Source organism: Cygnus olor, chromosome 4 (genome assembly GCF_009769625.2).
Source record: "Cygnus olor isolate bCygOlo1 chromosome 4, bCygOlo1.pri.v2, whole genome shotgun sequence".
NCBI classification, from domain to species: domain Eukaryota; kingdom Metazoa; phylum Chordata; class Aves; order Anseriformes; family Anatidae; genus Cygnus; species Cygnus olor.
Window position 1 is genome coordinate 20,800,822 of NC_049172.1, and position 17,189 is coordinate 20,818,010.

At 48.1% G+C, this 17,189-nt stretch overlaps 1 protein-coding gene across 1 annotated transcript in view; it reads left to right on the plus strand.

Annotated features, from left to right (window-relative positions):
• The first annotated feature begins 3,518 nt into the window (after positions 1 to 3,518).
• The window catches only part of ENPP6 (ectonucleotide pyrophosphatase/phosphodiesterase 6), a 32,196-nt gene continuing 18,525 nt past the window's right edge, over positions 3,519 to 17,189 (plus strand). Inside the window, exons 1-2 of the mRNA XM_040554712.1 lie at positions 3,519 to 4,135; positions 15,757 to 15,936. Of these exons, the coding sequence (XP_040410646.1) occupies positions 3,895 to 4,135; positions 15,757 to 15,936 (421 nt within the window). The 5' untranslated portion in view covers positions 3,519 to 3,894. The remainder of the gene's footprint in view (positions 4,136 to 15,756; positions 15,937 to 17,189) is intronic.

Here is a 17,189-nt window from a genome sequence, read left to right on the forward strand (position 1 = left end):
CTTCAAAGAGACACAAGCAACTTATTATTCCCCTCAAGGCCTTTTTGTCTGGAGGTGGCCATGCCTTTTTTGCTAATGAGGAAAAAAAAAGCAACCAAACGAGTAGGTCAGGCTGTGTTGGCCAAAGTGTTTAACTACTGCTGTATGGGGGAAGAACGGGACATGAAGAGGAATTACAAGACAGCGAGTCTTGTCATGCTTTCTCGTCTTTCTTCCAGAAGAGAAAGGACAATTTTCCCCTCTAGATTCTCCAGTGTTTTGCTTTTAGCAGCTTTTGTCCTGGCGTATGCTTCTGGACGTAAGAGCAGCGACCAAGCAGCACTGCAGGGCAGCTGGCACATCTGACCAGCCAGGCTGAACCAGCAGCCTGGAGAACGCGCTTTCATTTCGATCACCGTGCTTGTGATTTCAGCAGGACAAAAAGAAATCAGAGATTCACAGGCACTGGAGGCAGTTTTCCAAAGATGAAAACCTGCTTTTTGCCAAGAGGATTTCCTGAGCAGCCGAAGTGGCTGAGGATCTTGTTACAAACAAAATTTTGATCAGTGGGGTATCTCCTCATGCACAAATAGGGCTTAGGGATTTTCTTTCCTGTATTCACGCTTCTTCCAAAACACGGTATAACTGCTAACTTGTGCAAACTGCTGTCCCTGGACTCCAGCTCGAGCTCTGGTAGTTTTTGTAAGAACTTTTGTTTCAAAATATTGTTGTGCTGGAGTCTCCAAGGCCATCTGGGGCTTTGTGCAGACAGGGTGCTTACAAATGAATGTGAACCAAAGCAAATCAACATTGCTTGGCAGGGATGAAATGTATTGCTAGGGTCTGTCTCTGCCAAGCTAGACTGCTTGGCTCTGGTCCCACTCTTCAGGGGAATTGTCTGTCAAAACACAATTTGGTATTGTAAGGCGTCATGGTTACGTGGCTCGCTATGTCTTTAACCCCTCTCAGGCCTTATGTTCTTGTTATTTGTTGAGCGGAAACTTGTGAATCTCCAACTCCCAAGGCAGACCTCAGGTTGAGGTACCTTGCACCACTTGTTCATCGTGCCACTGTGTTGGTCCAAGTGGAGCTTTCCCTTAGAAACTCTCAACTGGTAGATTACAACCCTCTTGAAAGGAAGACTTTATTTCTTTAATGCTATGAAATAATAATATCTTTGCATCGCCTTGTGATGGATGCCCAGCCTAACCACCTCAAAAATCTGATCATCTTTTCAGGGTGGGAGTCCAGCTTGGATACCTGATTGACTGCCCTTAATTATCCCATCCCTGCATGAGCAGCAGCTGCTCTTCTGCTCAGCCCTGCTGGCAAGCCCAGAGGCCACCCATCAGAGAGCAAGCCAAGATGTCAACATCAACCTTCCCATGGCTTTGCCAAGAGATGCACAATCATCTCTCCCTCCCCACTGCTGGACGCGTTTACAAGTTCATTCAACCTACATATGCACATGGTAAATTAGCAGCTTGGCCAAGACAGCAGGAGGCTGAGAGCCCATCACAGACAGTCTTTGCCTAGTGACACTGCCCAGTAAGCACCAGCAGAAGTCCTCACCCCGAGCACAGGTTTTTCTGGGCCACCTCCCATCCTGCCTGGTGGTGAGGAGGGGCAGCAGGAGACAAGGGGATGCACGCATCCCCTTGGGGTGAGGAGGTGACGTGCAGCACGCACGGTCCTGCCTGGGCCATCACGTCGCCTGCCAGCCCGGCACGCAGCTGCAGCCTCCCCCCGGGTGGCTGAAAGGCTCTGGATGCAGCCTTGCACGGGCTGGGACGCCGGTGACATGCAGCTTGGCTGCCCCGCTTGAGCAGCCTTGCGGCTTTCATCTCCTGTTGCACGATGCCAGTTCTTTTCTTCCATCCCCAGCTGCTGCAGCGAGGTGATGCTGGCGCCTGCCTCAGTTAAAATAAATCACAAGTTCCTCACCAGTGAGTTTTTGCAGGGTAAAAAAAAAAAATAAACAAGAAAAAACCCTAAATGCATGACAGAAGAGCATGCAACAAGTTGAAACAGATGCCAAAGTAAAACAGCTTCTTAATCATTTGTGTTTGCTTGTGGCAAGCCAAGCTCCTTGTGTCTGGCATCTGGGGCTGGATGTGCTGCCTTTTGCTGGCACGCTCGCAGTTCTGGAGAGCTGTGGCATCTCTCCCAGCCTGGCAAATATCCTGAAGGATCCTGTGCATCAGGAAAGAGATAAGCAGGTGGTATTTTTATGGGCAGCCTGCTTTGGAGAGGCCAGAGCCCTGCACCACTGGAAGATTTGAACTCCAGAAGTTGTGGTGCTGCCCTGTTCACCTGGGTGATGTCTGCTCCAGGAGATGGGCTGGGGGTCCAGGACTTGCTGTTGTACCAGCAGAGCAGGCACTGGTGATAGCTCGCCACGAGTCCATCTGTCCTTCTCTTGGGCACACAGGGGTACCGATGGCCCTGGTTCCAGCTGCCTCTGCCCCGGCTGTGTGACCCTGGCTTGGTTTTGCTGAGAAAACTGCGGCTGCACTGTGAGAAAACACACCAACTGAAGCCAGGCGAGATAAGACAAGTAAAAACACAGAGCGCTAAAGTTGCCAAGATGATAACAGCTAGCAACGCAAGGCTCCGAGATGTAAATGCTAATGGAAAAGGTATAAAACCCTGAAAAGCAAACAAGCAGAGAGGTGGGAGATGGCAAGCCACCACCAGGAAGGCTCAGCCTGTTTCAGGGGATAGCCACCAACACTTCTCCTGGCGACTGGCTACATGGCCCCAGGGACCAGGAGTGGGGCAGGGCGAGCACACTAAGGCTCAGCCAAGAGCTGGTAGCACAGCTGCGTGCCTCGAGGTCCCGTGTTCCTGCTGCGTGGCGAACGATGCCCGAGCAGCAGGGACCCCAGAGCATCAGGATGATGAGGGTGTAGGGAAGGGACGGTTCGTTCAGTCAGTCCAGGGTGCAGGCACAGCTCGGGTAACACCTGGGTGCTTTTTGTCCTCCTTTTGCACAGGTGCGAGTGCTGGTTTGGGGCAGGGAGGCAGGCCTCGAGGGAGGCCAAAAGCTGCCTTGCTCAGCTGGCGTCGGACCAGGTGAGCAGACAGGCTGGACATGCTGCCGGGAGCCTTGTGGGGAGCAAGCAGAAGGCCTGACCTCCTCATGGCTGGAGGGTGGCCAGCTCTGCAACCTTCCCCAGGTGCCGGCATCTGTGGGGCACGTCCCCACGATGGATGAGCCTCCCTGGGGCTGCTTCTCTTCCGTGGGCTGAGGAATGCAAGCCTTACCCTTTCCCCAGCCCGGCAGGGTCTGGCAGGTGGGTCCTCCATGCTTCCAGGGCTAACGCAGCACTACGAGCTGCTTTTATCTGGGAGAAGCAAATGAAATGCAAGCAAAGTGAGGCAGCATGTAATTACAGTCTATAGCAGACGCCGGCGTTGTGCTGGAGGTATAGCTCTGCCCCTGTGGCTGGCAGCAGAAGAACCTGGTGCCGGCTCGTGACGAAAGCGCAACCAACTTTTCATTAACATGAAACTTGGCACCACCCAGCTCTTACCAGCAGCAGTAGTGTCAACAGCCAGAAAACAAATGCATAATTTGTTTTGTAGTGCTGCAAACTATTCCTTTTTGTTAAAGACTTAGGAGCTGGAGGAGCCCCACAGCGCGTGCAGACGACAGGTCCTTGCGGACTCCCCTGCACGCTGCTTTCTCCATCGCTGCAAGGCGGCGAGAGACCGAGCTCTTTCCTCCTCTGGCTCCAAGTTAATCATCTGTTTGCAATTAACCTGCGACCTCCCGCCCCCGCACACGCTGGGCAGTGCTGTAGCTTTAACGCAGGCGGTGGAAGCGGGAGGGAGGACAGCGGTGCCAGGTCCAGCCCCGAAGCTGCCGCAGATCCCTCACTCCTGGCCCCGGTCCCAGCAGCGCTGCCTGCCATGGGGAGCTGCAGGGTCCTCGCCGTGGTCCTCGCCTTCCTCGCCCTCCTCTCCATCGCTGCTGCCCGCCGCAAGCTGCTGGTGTTCCTGCTCGACGGCTTTCGCTTCGACTACATCGACGACAAGGAGCTGGAGGCTCTGCCGGGCTTTCAGAACATCGTCAACATGGGGGTGAAGGTGGATTACATGACCCCAGATTTCCCCAGCCTCTCCTACCCGAACTATTACACGCTGATGACAGGTGAGCACTCGTGTTTCCTCGCTGTGATGCTCGGCGGGGCTGCCAGCATCCTGTGCCGGTGCGCAGGGCACTTCTCTCATACCTTTCCTACGGAGAAGCTGTAAAAGTAACTCTGGTCATGCTTTTAGCTGGGGGTTTAAAACTATTGCAGCTTGGTACTGCTTGCCTAGATGAAACGACGAGCAGACCTGTCCTGAACTTGGAAACGCTGCACAGAGCTGGTTTTGCTCCAGTGCAGTGCTGCCGGCTCCCTGCCTCGCCTGCTGCACTCAGAGCACAGAAATGGGTGGGAAACATATGGACAGTGAGCATGGAGCCTGTTCAGAGAGCTTTCAGTTAACAGAAAGGCATGCAGGCTGAGGGGGGCTAAGATAAGACTGATTTTCAGCCAGCAGGTCTGTTTTAGAAAGTTCAGCATCACATTTCCACTTGCACTCTGCTGACTTTCTGCTGTCACGGGTTCCTGCCCTAACTTTGCCCAAAGTTATTATAACTGTAATCCAGAAAAAAAAAATAAAATAGAAAGCCCTTAGGAATTTTTGGTTTTGCTCTTCTACTGTCTCTCTCTTTCTGAATGCCCAGGAGAGGTTTCCAGAAAAGTGGGAGAAGAGACGTAATTTTCACCATGCTGATTTTCTTTTAACCTGACTGGGGCCATACATAATTACTGTGGTACTAGGAAGGTGCAGAGTACAGATTTGCTGTTTGTATAAGATAAAGGCAGCCTGGAGACAAAACTGAAGCACACAAAAAACGGATTTTATTTTTTTTTTTCTGGAGTTTCAGATGGGATTTTTCCTCCGTAGTTATTTAACAAACAAGACCTTACAGCTAACTGCGAACAGTGAGAAAAGCTGCTCTCTCCTCGATATGTGGCGTCTTCTGCTGTCCACAGAACAATACAAAGCCCAGCAGTTCATATACTGCTTGCTGGGAAGGCAGAGAGATGCCATTGTAAGACAAAATCTGACATCAGTTGTGCCCAGCTTGTTTTGAAACCGCTTAACCCTTCCCTCTCTATCTTGATTTTGAGAGAGGAATACCTTTTCGATGCTAATTTCATCTCTCAATTAACTCTTTTTTTTTTTTTTTTTTTTTTTTTTTTTAAGTAGAAAGCTGCCAGGTTTTTTTCATGGCAGTGGGAAGGCATGAATGCAGGGCAGATTTCACTACAGCAAATAGAGGTGGCACTCCACTGTGGACCTTTTTCTGTAAATGTATGCAGGCACACCAGCTGAACACTTCATATAGCGAAAAGCCTTTGGGTGAAGTTGTTGAAGAGCACAGGGAGTGACTGCTTTCTCCCTTTACTGCGATTAATCGTCACACCTGTTGGGTGCATACGTGCAGAGTGAAGCCCATCATCAGCCCTTTGAAGAGCTTTGAAAACATCCCGTTTAGTGCTCAGGAAGGAGATTTGGTGTAGGTGATGAAACGTGACTTGTAGGCTTCTCACGTTTTAGGGTACTGGAGTTTCTAGCCAGAAGCAATGAGACAGTCTGCGAGACAAAACCTTTTCATAAGTCTCCTGGCCTTCGTGACAAGGATCTCTGTTGCAAGTACAAATGAGCTGCAAATAATAATTAACCTTTATATTGCATGAGCCACAGCAGTGTTAAACAGGTCAGGAAGAAATCGAGGGCTAGGTTTGGGTGACAAACAAGCCCAAAGGAAGATCTGAGGCTGCACCTGAGCCGTTGGGGTGTAGGTGTACCCTGTGGCTGTGTCCTGGCAGTGTCCTGCCCACCCCAAAACCACAGTACAGGGTCTGCAGGAGGAGATGTCGCATTTTGGGTGGTGGTGGGGCTGGGGCAGGAGGCAGGTTGGTGTTGGTGGCTGTGAAGCCACGTGCTCAGGCTGTGTGTGATCAATTTGTCCCCACATCAGACACAGCAGTTTGTGCATCTCCGCTGAGGAGTGCCTGTAACTGGGTTTGCTTTCCTTAGGAACTGGGACGTGCAGGACTTAAATGTTACCAGTTTGTTCTGGGAAATCAGGGGCTACAAGGACAGGCTATTCTTCATGTCTTGTCCTAAACCGCTGTATCGCGAGCTGTTAAGAAACTCACTTTTGACCTCCAGATTGTCGTATCTTAGCATCTCTAAGAGTGCTTTCATAGCATATTGGCTTTTATTCAGCTAAATCAGCGTAAGAAATGTCTAGCCCCTTCTGCACATTCCCGCCCCAGATTTGTTCACTGTATCTCGCAGCACGATAAGCACTCCCGTCCCTTTTTTCCCTGCTCATTCACAAGCTCCTGTGGAACTGCACATCCAGGCGTGCTGACGGCTGTTTCTTAGTGCCACATGGGCCTTAGTTGTTATGGGGGATGTCCTCCCTTGCTTTGGTGGCTTTGGATGAGGACATGGGCTCTGCTTATTGCTTACCACCACCATCAGGATGGGTTGGTCCCCTCAGACCTCAGCTCACCTCCTCCTCCTGCCCAGAGTTGCAGCCGGAGGTCCTGGTTTGGGGCATGTGGGCAGCAGCCTCTGCCCATCACATCTCACTGAAGATGCCAAACTGCCCCTGCCAGCCCTGCCCAGAGGCAGCTTTCATCTGCAATAGGCAACAAGCAAGCACCAGCACGCAGTGCAGCTGTCTGACTGTCTGCAGGATCATTTAGTCATTCCATTAGACTCTACTGATGTTTCCAAGAGGGCAACCTAATGGAGTTTAATATTCACAAGAAAGAGCAAGAGTTTACTGAGTGTTTCAAAGGTATAACCAAGAGATGCAACCGTAACTGATGACAAAGAAGTGGCATGGATCTAAAAACAACTAACAACCACTGATGTGTAGCACACCCTGTTTTGCTGACAGTATTTGCTAGGTGAAGCACAGGTGCAGTGGGAGAAAGCACCCAACGTAGGTAATACAATGCTGACAGTCTAGGTAAAACAAGACGGATAGATGTTGGGAAGGGAAACTTGGAGAGGGAGATGTTTTTCCAGGTTCACACAGTGCAGCATGGTGATGCTGGATGAGCACAGAGCTCCCTGCAGCTGGTTTGAAACCAGGTGGTGAAACCAGGAGGGTTATGAGTTGCCCGAAGCGGTGGATTCAGGGAATGGTGGATACAGGAGGAAAATCACCAAGGCTAAAGCCAGAGTTTTCAGCTATTAAGTGGAATTAAGCCACAGAGCCCTGCCAGGCTCTGTGTTTATATTAATAGATATATATTTATATTTATATTAAGAGTTAACAGAAAAAAACCTGTACTGTTAATCCTCAGACTTGAGTCATTCAAAGACAGTAGCATTCAGTGTTAATCCTCACCGTAATACGTTAGGTCTCCTTAATTCTTCTGCTGCTGTTAACCTGCAAGCAGGTGTTTTCTGAGGCTTCCCGGAGTGATGCAGAAAGCCCAAGGCCAGCCAGGAGATCTTTGTCCTTCCTCTGCTTCCTCAGCAATTACGAGAAAGGAAAGCAGAGCACAGAAAGGAGACCAACATCAATGGCTAGGCTTCTTTGTGTAAAGTCAGAGAGTGATTTGGAGCACAGGGAAAAGATCCTGTCCTGCTGTGAAGCACAGGACCATGCCCTGACCCCATGGCCTCACCACAGCTGCCCTCCCCACTGGGTCCCCCAGGATCAGGAGGGGAGCAGACACCAGGACGTGGAGCAGGGATGGGTGGTAGCACCCAGCGTGCCGGTGCTGGGCATTGCAGCAATTCAGCACAAAACTCAACCATTCTGTGATTCTGTGAAGGCAACGTGAAAGACAAACACTATTTGCTTAAAGACAGCACCAAGCAATACCCAGGTTACTGCTGGAGCAAAGCAATCTCTCTGACACCCAGTCTGACATGTTATTTTATGACAAATATCAGGTGGTGTGCATGGTAGCTCAAGGATGTACTGACTCAATGTCCTAAACTTTGAAAAGCAATCTTCTGTAACAACTTCATTCATGCCATTTTCCTTAGTTTTGGCTTCCACAGTGGTACAAAGACTGGTTCTTGAGTGGCTGGGTTGTTTCCTAAGGAGCTGAGCTGCTAGGCTGGATCCTACCTCATGCCCTAACTCACTGTTCTCCATTTATGATACTGAAGTTGTGGACTTGATGTTTTTTCCCCTAATATCACAGAGATCTGTGATTCCAGATGAGAAACAAGCACGGCAGGAAAGCACTCTGGCAACAGAGACATCCCTGCTTCTGGGCAAACACCCTTCAGATCAGTGAACAAAGCTGTGAATAGAAAATACTATAGGAAAAGTGATCCTTTAAGGTAAAGGCTTTTTCAAGGCAGATTTTATTGGAGTGACAAAAGCTCTATAAATGCCTGAGCTCTTTCTAAAAGTTCAATGGCACTCTGAAATAAGATTGTTGAGTAAACCGAAAGACAAATTTGGTGCTTGTATGGCCTTAAATCCACGCGTATGTAGGGGACTCACCTGGGAGAGGTAGGACTGTGTTAGGGAAGAAAGGCACTTGGAAGAAAGGCGTTGTATAAAATGGTGAGGTAGGTAAAAGCTGTTACTGATGACATATTGGAGGGAGCTTCGTGGGGCTAGATGTGGGTTTGGCAGCTGAGGAGAGAAGAAATCCAGATATGTCTAACCCGAAAGGCTCACTTAGCCACACCATGTGTTGTTTGTTTTGCAAAGAAAGGAATTAAGATCACAAGCCACCCCAGGATTTTATCCCACTGGGAGTGTTTAGTGCTTCCCTTCCTCTGCCTTGGCGTGTTTCTGCAGGGCGGTCTCAAGCCAAAGCAAACGGAAAGTCTGAGGTCTCCCTCTGCAACCGCTGCAAGCGGGAATTACTGCTCAGGGCCGTGCGTGCCATCTCTCTCGAGAAAAGCTGCTTATGCTGAGGAGTCTCAAAGGCACCCGCAGGCACTGGGGACCTGCTGGGGACCCTGGCCCCGCAGGCCCCATGAAGTCCCCCCGGTTGGGCATGCACAACCTGCAGGCCCCCCACCTGCTGGGCCCAGCCAGCGTAAACATCAGCACCACATCTGAGCAGGGAGCCGGGGGGAGGATTTGCTTTCCAAGATCCCAACAACAAATGCAGTCTTTTCTGGCAGGCCTTCGGGCGGCTGTGCAGGGGCCGTGTTTCTCTTGGCCTCCACGGGGAGCAGAGGGAGATCCTTCTGGTGGAGGTGGGTGGGAGGGGAGCGCTCGGAGAGGAGCGGGCCAGGGGCCTCCACACACCACTTTAGGGAGGACCTGGTCTTGGTAGGGAGGCTGTGAGGCCCCGTGAAGCTTGTGGGACAGAGGAGGACGTGGAGCTGGGAGAGTCTCAGCTCTGAGCACCAGGATGAGGCCCAAGGCCTTCACAGGACTGTCCCAACATCATCGTGCTTCGGTCAGCTCCCATCTTCCCCCAAGCACAGCAAATCCCGGTGTACACCGAGCTGTCAGCACACCACGTGGACTGCTCACCATGGCAAATATGCACATTTCTTGTTTGCTCGTCTCCTGGCTTACCAGCCTCCTGGCATGGCACCGTGGGTCTCCATGCAGGAAGCCCCATCCGGCACCTCTCTGGGCGTCACACCGTCATGGCTGTGCATGGCAGCTGTAGGATGGGGATTGCCCTGCTTAATTATTAACTTCCCCCATTAGGAGCATGCCCTTTGAACTCCACCAGTGGGTGATGTGGTGAACCCCAGCAAAACGTGAACCTGGCCACAACCCTGCCACAGCCCTCGCTGTGCTCAGTGCCAGGGTGCTGGGGAATGTGAGTGTTTCACTTTTGTAGAGACTAGTTTTATTCTTGTTTTTCTTTAAAACTTTTTAAATTAAAATCTATCGTATGGTACTAAATGAAACAATGCAGAGGACCTATTTGTAACTACATCAGCAATGCCCAGATATTGTCTGAGGCATAAAAATTGCAGGGGTAGGAGTACAACAGGGAAGTTGATTATCAGTACCAATGAAATGAAGCGATCTCAACTTCACTGCCCAAGCCAAGAGAAAAGCCAGGAGGACACAAGGAGAAACATGAAGGACAAGGAAATTGGATTTCTGATCTTTGTTCCTCTTTTAGCCACCATAGATGCCAGCAGCAGCAGAGATGAGAGAAGTCTATTGGTGGTACACAGTTCTTAAATCAAGTCTCTTCTTTTTCTTGGATTTGGTGGCTTTCTATTCCCAAAAATTGCACATTGGGAATAAAAAGAGTGTCAAGAAGTCTGTGGTAATAGTATTAGCTGGCAGAGAATGAGCATTATCCCAGCAAGGACAAGCTGAAGGGATGGGAACCGGGAGGGCTTTTCATTCAAGTTCTTCATCTCGCATTGTTTGCTCAGAAAGGCTGTGAGTGCCAAGATTTTTCCCTTTCACACATACACAAAATGTTGCAAAAAAAATCTGTATTTGCTTTTTACCAACTAAAAAAAAAATAGTAACACTTCCAAAATGAATAACAGAAAGTTTTCCCTAGAACAAGCTCACGTGCTGCAAATTGCAACACAGAGGTTTTTAGTTGCATGCTAGCTAAAACCTCACTGCCCATAAAGCGTGCCTGCTACCAGCTATTAGCAGCAGTAAGAGGACATTCATATATCGAGGTAACTCTCTGCCCAAAATGAAAAGGACAGAAAACTGATGAAGAGAGGACTGCCAGAGGCTTGTTCCTTCCCTAATGGTACACACAGCTGCTCTGCACATCATTTTGGCCAGCTCCTCTGTACCACTTGGAGCTGTGGCTGCTAAGGCACAGGAGATACAGTTCAACAAAACCCCTTCAAAATAAATAAATAAATAATCTGTGTATAGCAGATTTTTCTGTGCTTTTTGGTGTGATCCTAACTGGGTGGCAAATTCTCACCTCATGTAGGGTAAGGTGTTTCTGCTTTGGATCAGTCTGGTACTGCAGGCCATAAAAGATTGTAAGGACGTTGCCAACAAGCTCTTCTGGGAACATATATTGTCTGTTCACATCTTCAGGACACTTTTTTTGCCTGGGGGCCTGCAGATGGTAGGGCCAAGTCATCCAGACAAGGGCTTCCTCTGTCTGCGCATGAGCCCTGGTCCTCTCCCGGCCAAGTTAGGGTTGAACCAGGGTTTCTTTTTTCTTCCCTGTGATCTTGTTTCCATGCAAAGCTGGGCAAATGAGACCCAGCAGGGAAAGAGCAGAGCAAGGCATAAATTGAAGCAGACAGAGCTAGGCACAGCGAGGATCTGATAAATGAGCAGGGAGAAGGGGAGCTGCATGTCTCACTCAGGCTTTTAAAACCTACCCAAGTAACCCAACAACTTGGTGGAACCAAAATGTTTCGAGGATGTCACATGTCCAGTCAAGCTGTAGAGGCCCAGATGTGCGTAAGGAAAAAAATAACCTTCCAAGTTGACTAGTCCTGGCAGGACTGGTTGAAAGTCTTTTTCCCTTTATCTTCTAGTTGTGGTGAGGAAGTAAAGAATCTAAATGTGCTCCTCTGGCCTGCTCAGACAAGTTCCTCCACTGGATTAAGTGGTGTGGTCCCATTTGCCTGTTCATTTCATGAGAGCAGTAATGACACATCAGGTATCTCTAGTCTCTGTGCAACGCTGTGAGATACCGGGCAGTCTGACCTGCCTGTCCAGGACAACTTCCAAAAGCACTGAATTCCTAATCACTCATCTCTGCACTGGTGTGATTTTAGGGTTAGCCACCAACGGACATTATGAGCCATTATTTACTTCTCCCCTGGCACGGAGCTTGGGGAGGTATCTTCTGCTCTGCTGCAGCAGCTCACAGTACCTGTGCACACCTGTTTGCGTGGAGGAACTTAACTCCACCCCTGACTCTATAGCCCCATGGCAGCCCGTGCTTGCCTCATCCCCTTCCTAGCTCTAGTTAATTCCCAAGGGGTGGGGACATCATGACAGGACATGGGAGGTAAGGCCTCATGGCACCCACACAAAATGCATATAACATTAAATAGTACATTCACGCGTATGTAGGTTCTTAGGTTTCTCTTTAGCTGGATACCACTTGGGTACAGATTATGGTACCTTTGCGGTGCAGGCTAATATATACAACATGGGTTCTCGTAAATTTAGTTGGCTCAATGCAGAGATGAGTTACCTCTCTTTTGTTGCCCGGGGCACCAGGTACAGCTTCACACATCTGTCCCATGCTGCCTCTCTTTCAAAGAAAGGATCATTGAGAATCTCAGAAGAGCATTGTCTCTGGCAGATTTAGATGCAGGTGGTCTCTGTATGATTTATCATGCCTACTGGAGATCCCACGCACTGTGCTTGCAGCCACTGAAATACCATGCTGAGAGGTGGAGCACTGAGACCAGGTAGAGCCCATTCAGAAGTGGGCAAATGCTACAGGAGCACACGCTCTGCTTTCCAAATCTCACCTGCAGTTGATGTAGGGTACACAGCCACCAGTGTTTGCTGCGCTGTTGTTCTGCGCAGCCAACCAGTTGCATGTTGTGTGTGTTTGTTGTTGTTGTTGTTGTTCTTGTTTTGTTTTGTTTTTAATCTTTGTTTTACATAGATTCATTTGAATGCTGACAGAAGTGCCTGGAGACATGGGAAAGGGGGTTAGACAAAGCTAATGATGGAAAAAGTGTAGTGTGCAAGTGAGTTGCAGCACAAAGATGTGCAAATGCTTTTGCTGGCTCTCTTCCAGAAGGATGCAGCAGTTATCGTACTCCTGGGAACTATACCCTCTTTGTTTTTCTCTGTTGCTTGAGGAGGGGATTTTTTTATTTTTTATTTTTACTGCATTTGCATTTTGCCCTGTTTCTACTTTTGAAACTCTAATGTTTGAATACGGAGGAAAGTTGCCATAATGGAAGTAGTAATAAATTCATCATGCTATGGTGACTCTCTAATATCAAGTTGATATTTTGACAATCATAAAAAGGAGATCACCAGAGGTTGTCTTCTCAGGCTGGAGGAAATAACATGCAACAGAGGATGCAAAGGACTCAGGCTGCACAGGTGACCCAAAAGAAGTTTGAGAAGTGACCTTAATGCTGTGTATAGGTGTCTTCAGGGAGAGAAATGCCAGCTATTGCGGGGATTTTAATCTAGTGAGCAAGGCATGGAAAAGCCATGGCTGAAGATTATTAACACAGGACAAAAATCAAATTAAGCATACTTTCTCAACAGTGCTTAGAGATGATAAATATTGGGAAGAGCAACCCAAGGAAGATATTGATTTGTTGGTTACTGATGTCTTCTAAGGAGGTCCAAGGTCTTCCTGGGACACAGGCTTCAGGCAAGGTCAATGGCTTTAGGCAACATTATATGGTCACATCTGCTCATCTGATGTTCCCTCCTGGCCCTGTGGACTTGAAAAATATTTATACCTTCTCTTACAATAAGCTATGGTCAGTTGGAATCTTTCTATGCTCTGTGCTGTGTGCATATCACAATTGCTTATTGCTGTAGGGTTTCTCCAGGAGCACAGCTATCAGCATATAGAAGTGCTTTGGAGTCCAGCTCACACTGCATATTTTTACAAAATAGCGACTGAATCACATTTCTCTTAAAGTGATGTCTAAAATGAAAATTGATGCCTTATAGACTTGTAGGCTTCTTTTTCAATATAAAAAGGGTTGGAGTCTACAGAAGAACGGACTTGTCTAATGTGGTGATCAGAAGACTACTGTCCTCTGTATTATTGCACATATATACTTAAACTTCCCAACAACACTACAAAGAACAATCTCTGCTCTGTTCCTTAAAGAGGTGAGCAAACTGACAGGAGTCCATAAATCCTATAGGGAGCTGACATCAAAAGCAGCTGGAGCTTATTGCTTTTATATGAAAACTGCACTGTACATCAAATGGAGATAGGTGACCTAACAGCTTCAGCACTGACCTGCAGGTTTCCCAGGCTGGCAGTAGTTGCCTGCCCTGCAGTTTAGCAGGTTGATATATGTTCAGGAGTACACGGATTTCAAGGGCCTGAAGAGACAGGGTTGTCGTCTAAGTAGGAAGGTTGCATTTTTGATGCACTACAGAGGATTCCTACTAGCTCTTTTTAGACTTACAATGAAGAAAGCTCTTGGCAGACTAAGGAGGACAGATTACTTCCCCTCTAGTCCACCAGTTTTCTTAAATTAAGCCTGTTTGTTTTAATATGGCGTATAGTGACTGCCACAAACTGGGACTACTCCTCTGGGGAGGAGGAAATGTTCTGCATAATTGAAATACTTCATAGCAGGGAAGGAGATTTTCAAAATCCTTTTCAAGGTCACATGTACACAAAGTATATGGAGTCCTCTGCTCAAAACGATGCCTTTTTAAAACAAGCATCCTGAGGTTATTTCAGTTCTGCTCACCACACTTGTTCTCACAGTAATCAAAGTCTGTTATCTGGATGCCTGCAATATCATGACTCACTGGGTAATGATGACAGTGTCTCACACATACATCAGCCGCTGCTTTTTAAGACGAGGAAATTGTGAACTTCCAGTACAACTTAATCTTCAACATTTCTTTTTCGATTTTTATTAACTCTCCTGCAGGTTAACTCTTGAAATACTGTATCTTCTCTTCTGGCAATGACAACAAAACATCTCTCTAGCTTGTATGTGGAAAACCAGTGTGGCCCATGGGTTTTTTTCAAAGAGGAGAGGGGGATCCTTCCAACAGATAGTTAGGGAGAGCCTCAGCCTGGTCGCACCTTTGGACCTTCTGGCCCAATCTCCTGCGTACATGTGGCTTGCACCTAAGGTATATGCCAGAAGCACAGGGCCTCTTGCATAGTTCTCGTGACAGAACAAGTCTCATGGCATACCTTGTGTGGCAGGGCAGCACAGAGCAAGGACGGAGAGGGCAGCTTAACCCAGCTATGCCCTGCAAGCTGCAAGGCAGACTCAGCTTTTAGGCCACTTGAAGGCCTGTGGCCTTGCTTTTTATTATTTTGACCCTGTTCTGAGTGCTGCTACACTTCTTTTTTTTTTTTTTTTAAGTGTCTGCACTGTGCAGCGTACGCTAAGTGTTAGGTGAAGGAGAGGGGAAATGCAAGTTTCCCAAAATCCGTTCTGTATTTCCAGATCGTGCTTTTATCCCTTCCTGTTTGCAGACTGCTTCCCACAGCCCTCAGGGGCTGAACGTGGGCGGCTGACTTAAAATAGCCTCGGACTTGGCAGACGTTGCAGGCGGAGAGGGAGCCAGACACCAGCCCCGCGTGTGGCACTACAGCAGCCTGTTGGTGTGGCACAACAGCAGTCGGTTCATGTGGACTGTGCACGGTGTGTTGTGTGGGCCATGGATCCGTTGGATCCGTCTCTTCCGGCTTCAGGCCTCTGAGATTTGGCTGTCTCAGGCTGAGCTAATTACACAATCTCTCTGTGCAGTTAATAGAGAGCCATATGCTCCTCCAGAGAACTCCTCCCAGATACATTAGATGCCAGTTTTGGGATGGCATGAATTGCTTTCTGGAGGTGTGTCTTTATTGATTGTGAAGGGAACACAGCTTCCAAAACTAGCTTTTAGGTGGCCAAACTGGGGGACATAGACTGCTACCTAGAGGACCTCAATGAAAGGTAGCCGAGTCTAGAAAACCATACGAGTAGTTACACAGTAAGGCTTTCCTCAGTTCAATTCACATCTTTTCAGCTGGGTGGTCTTAAGCAAGTGGCAGCTGGTGGCATCCTTCTGCTGGAGAACACAAACCAGACTATGCTCTTTTTTTTTTTTGTCTCTCCCTGAAGGTCGCCACTGTGAGGTCCATCAGATGATTGGAAACTACATGTGGGACCCAAAGACTAATGTATCTTTCGATATTGGCGTGAATAAAGAAAGCCTGCTGCCTCTCTGGTGGAATGGATCGGAGCCTTTGTGGGTCACAATGACAAAAGAAAAAAAGAACGTTTTCATGTACTACTGGCCAGGTCAGTATGTCAAAAATTACTACTAGTTAATGGTGTATCTTTACATCTAAACACTCCATACTCCATAGGATGGCTTTTTCATACACTACAGTTCTGAAATACAGACAAGAATTACAAGTATATTACTAATCACTTAAGGAAATGAATTTTCTTAGGGCATAGCAGTTTGCATATCCTGGGAAAGGAAAAGACTGAGTTGTCACTGGGGATAATATTCCACCAGACATTACCTTCAGGGACAGTGCTGGCTTGTGGAGCATCTCCTCCTCCACTGACTGCTCCTTCCTCCTGCCCACCTCTAGCCTCTGTTGTGCCAAAGGGTTCACAGAGCAATGCAGTAGACTATGTCACTGACCAAAGTCAAAGAATAACTAACCATCCTCCCCCAGTGTTTGTTTGTTTTTAACCTGGAAAGCAGTAGCTGGGAAATGAAAGCAATCTACTTTCATTGTGGGGCAGCAAAATCCAGCTGAAAGCTAAGCATCTTTTGGTGGCCTGCAGTGAGCACTGTTGTCTTTCTTCATCATTAACTCATCAGAGGTCACAGCTGCTCTAGGTTTGAGCCATTCACCTGGAGGGACTTGGCCTTGCCATTCCTGTTTTTTTGGGTGTTAGAGTGCTGAAATCCCTAGGGGTGTATAATAATGAGCCTCTTTAAAAAAATATGAGTATATCCTTAGGCTGTCCGTTGAGGGAGCCATGTGGAAATAAATGTTCCAGCTGTGCAGCCAGACCAAGTCCCATGCAAGGTATCCACCTTCCTTGCTTCTTGACCTTCCAACAATGCTACTTAAGCAGTATGCAAATGTTGACTTATGCAACTGCAGACGAGAGGACCGTATGTTAGAAGAGCTGTACTGAATACAGCCAGAGACAGGGCAGGGCAGTGGCAGCTGAGTCACTCTGTGGGCTCCCAGCCAGGCTGTCTCCTTCATCCCAACGCACGGGTGCCTGGTCACGCTCGTTCCGTGCAACGCAGCTGATGGTGTCCCAGGAGAAAAGCCACAGTTCTCAGGAAAGGGAAGGAAGAGTCAAACCAAGATGGAAAAGATTGAAAAGCTAGAGCATTTCTACATTACTGACGAGCAAGAAGATCTAAGGGTGGCAATATTGCCTTACAGACTCAAAGGACTGGAGGTGCAGACTAGATACAGTATTTTGGAATACCCCTCAAAAAAGCCTAATTTTATTGGGTCACCCAAGTGACTTAACAGCAATGCAAATAGTTGGAAATAGAAATTATAAAAGAATGT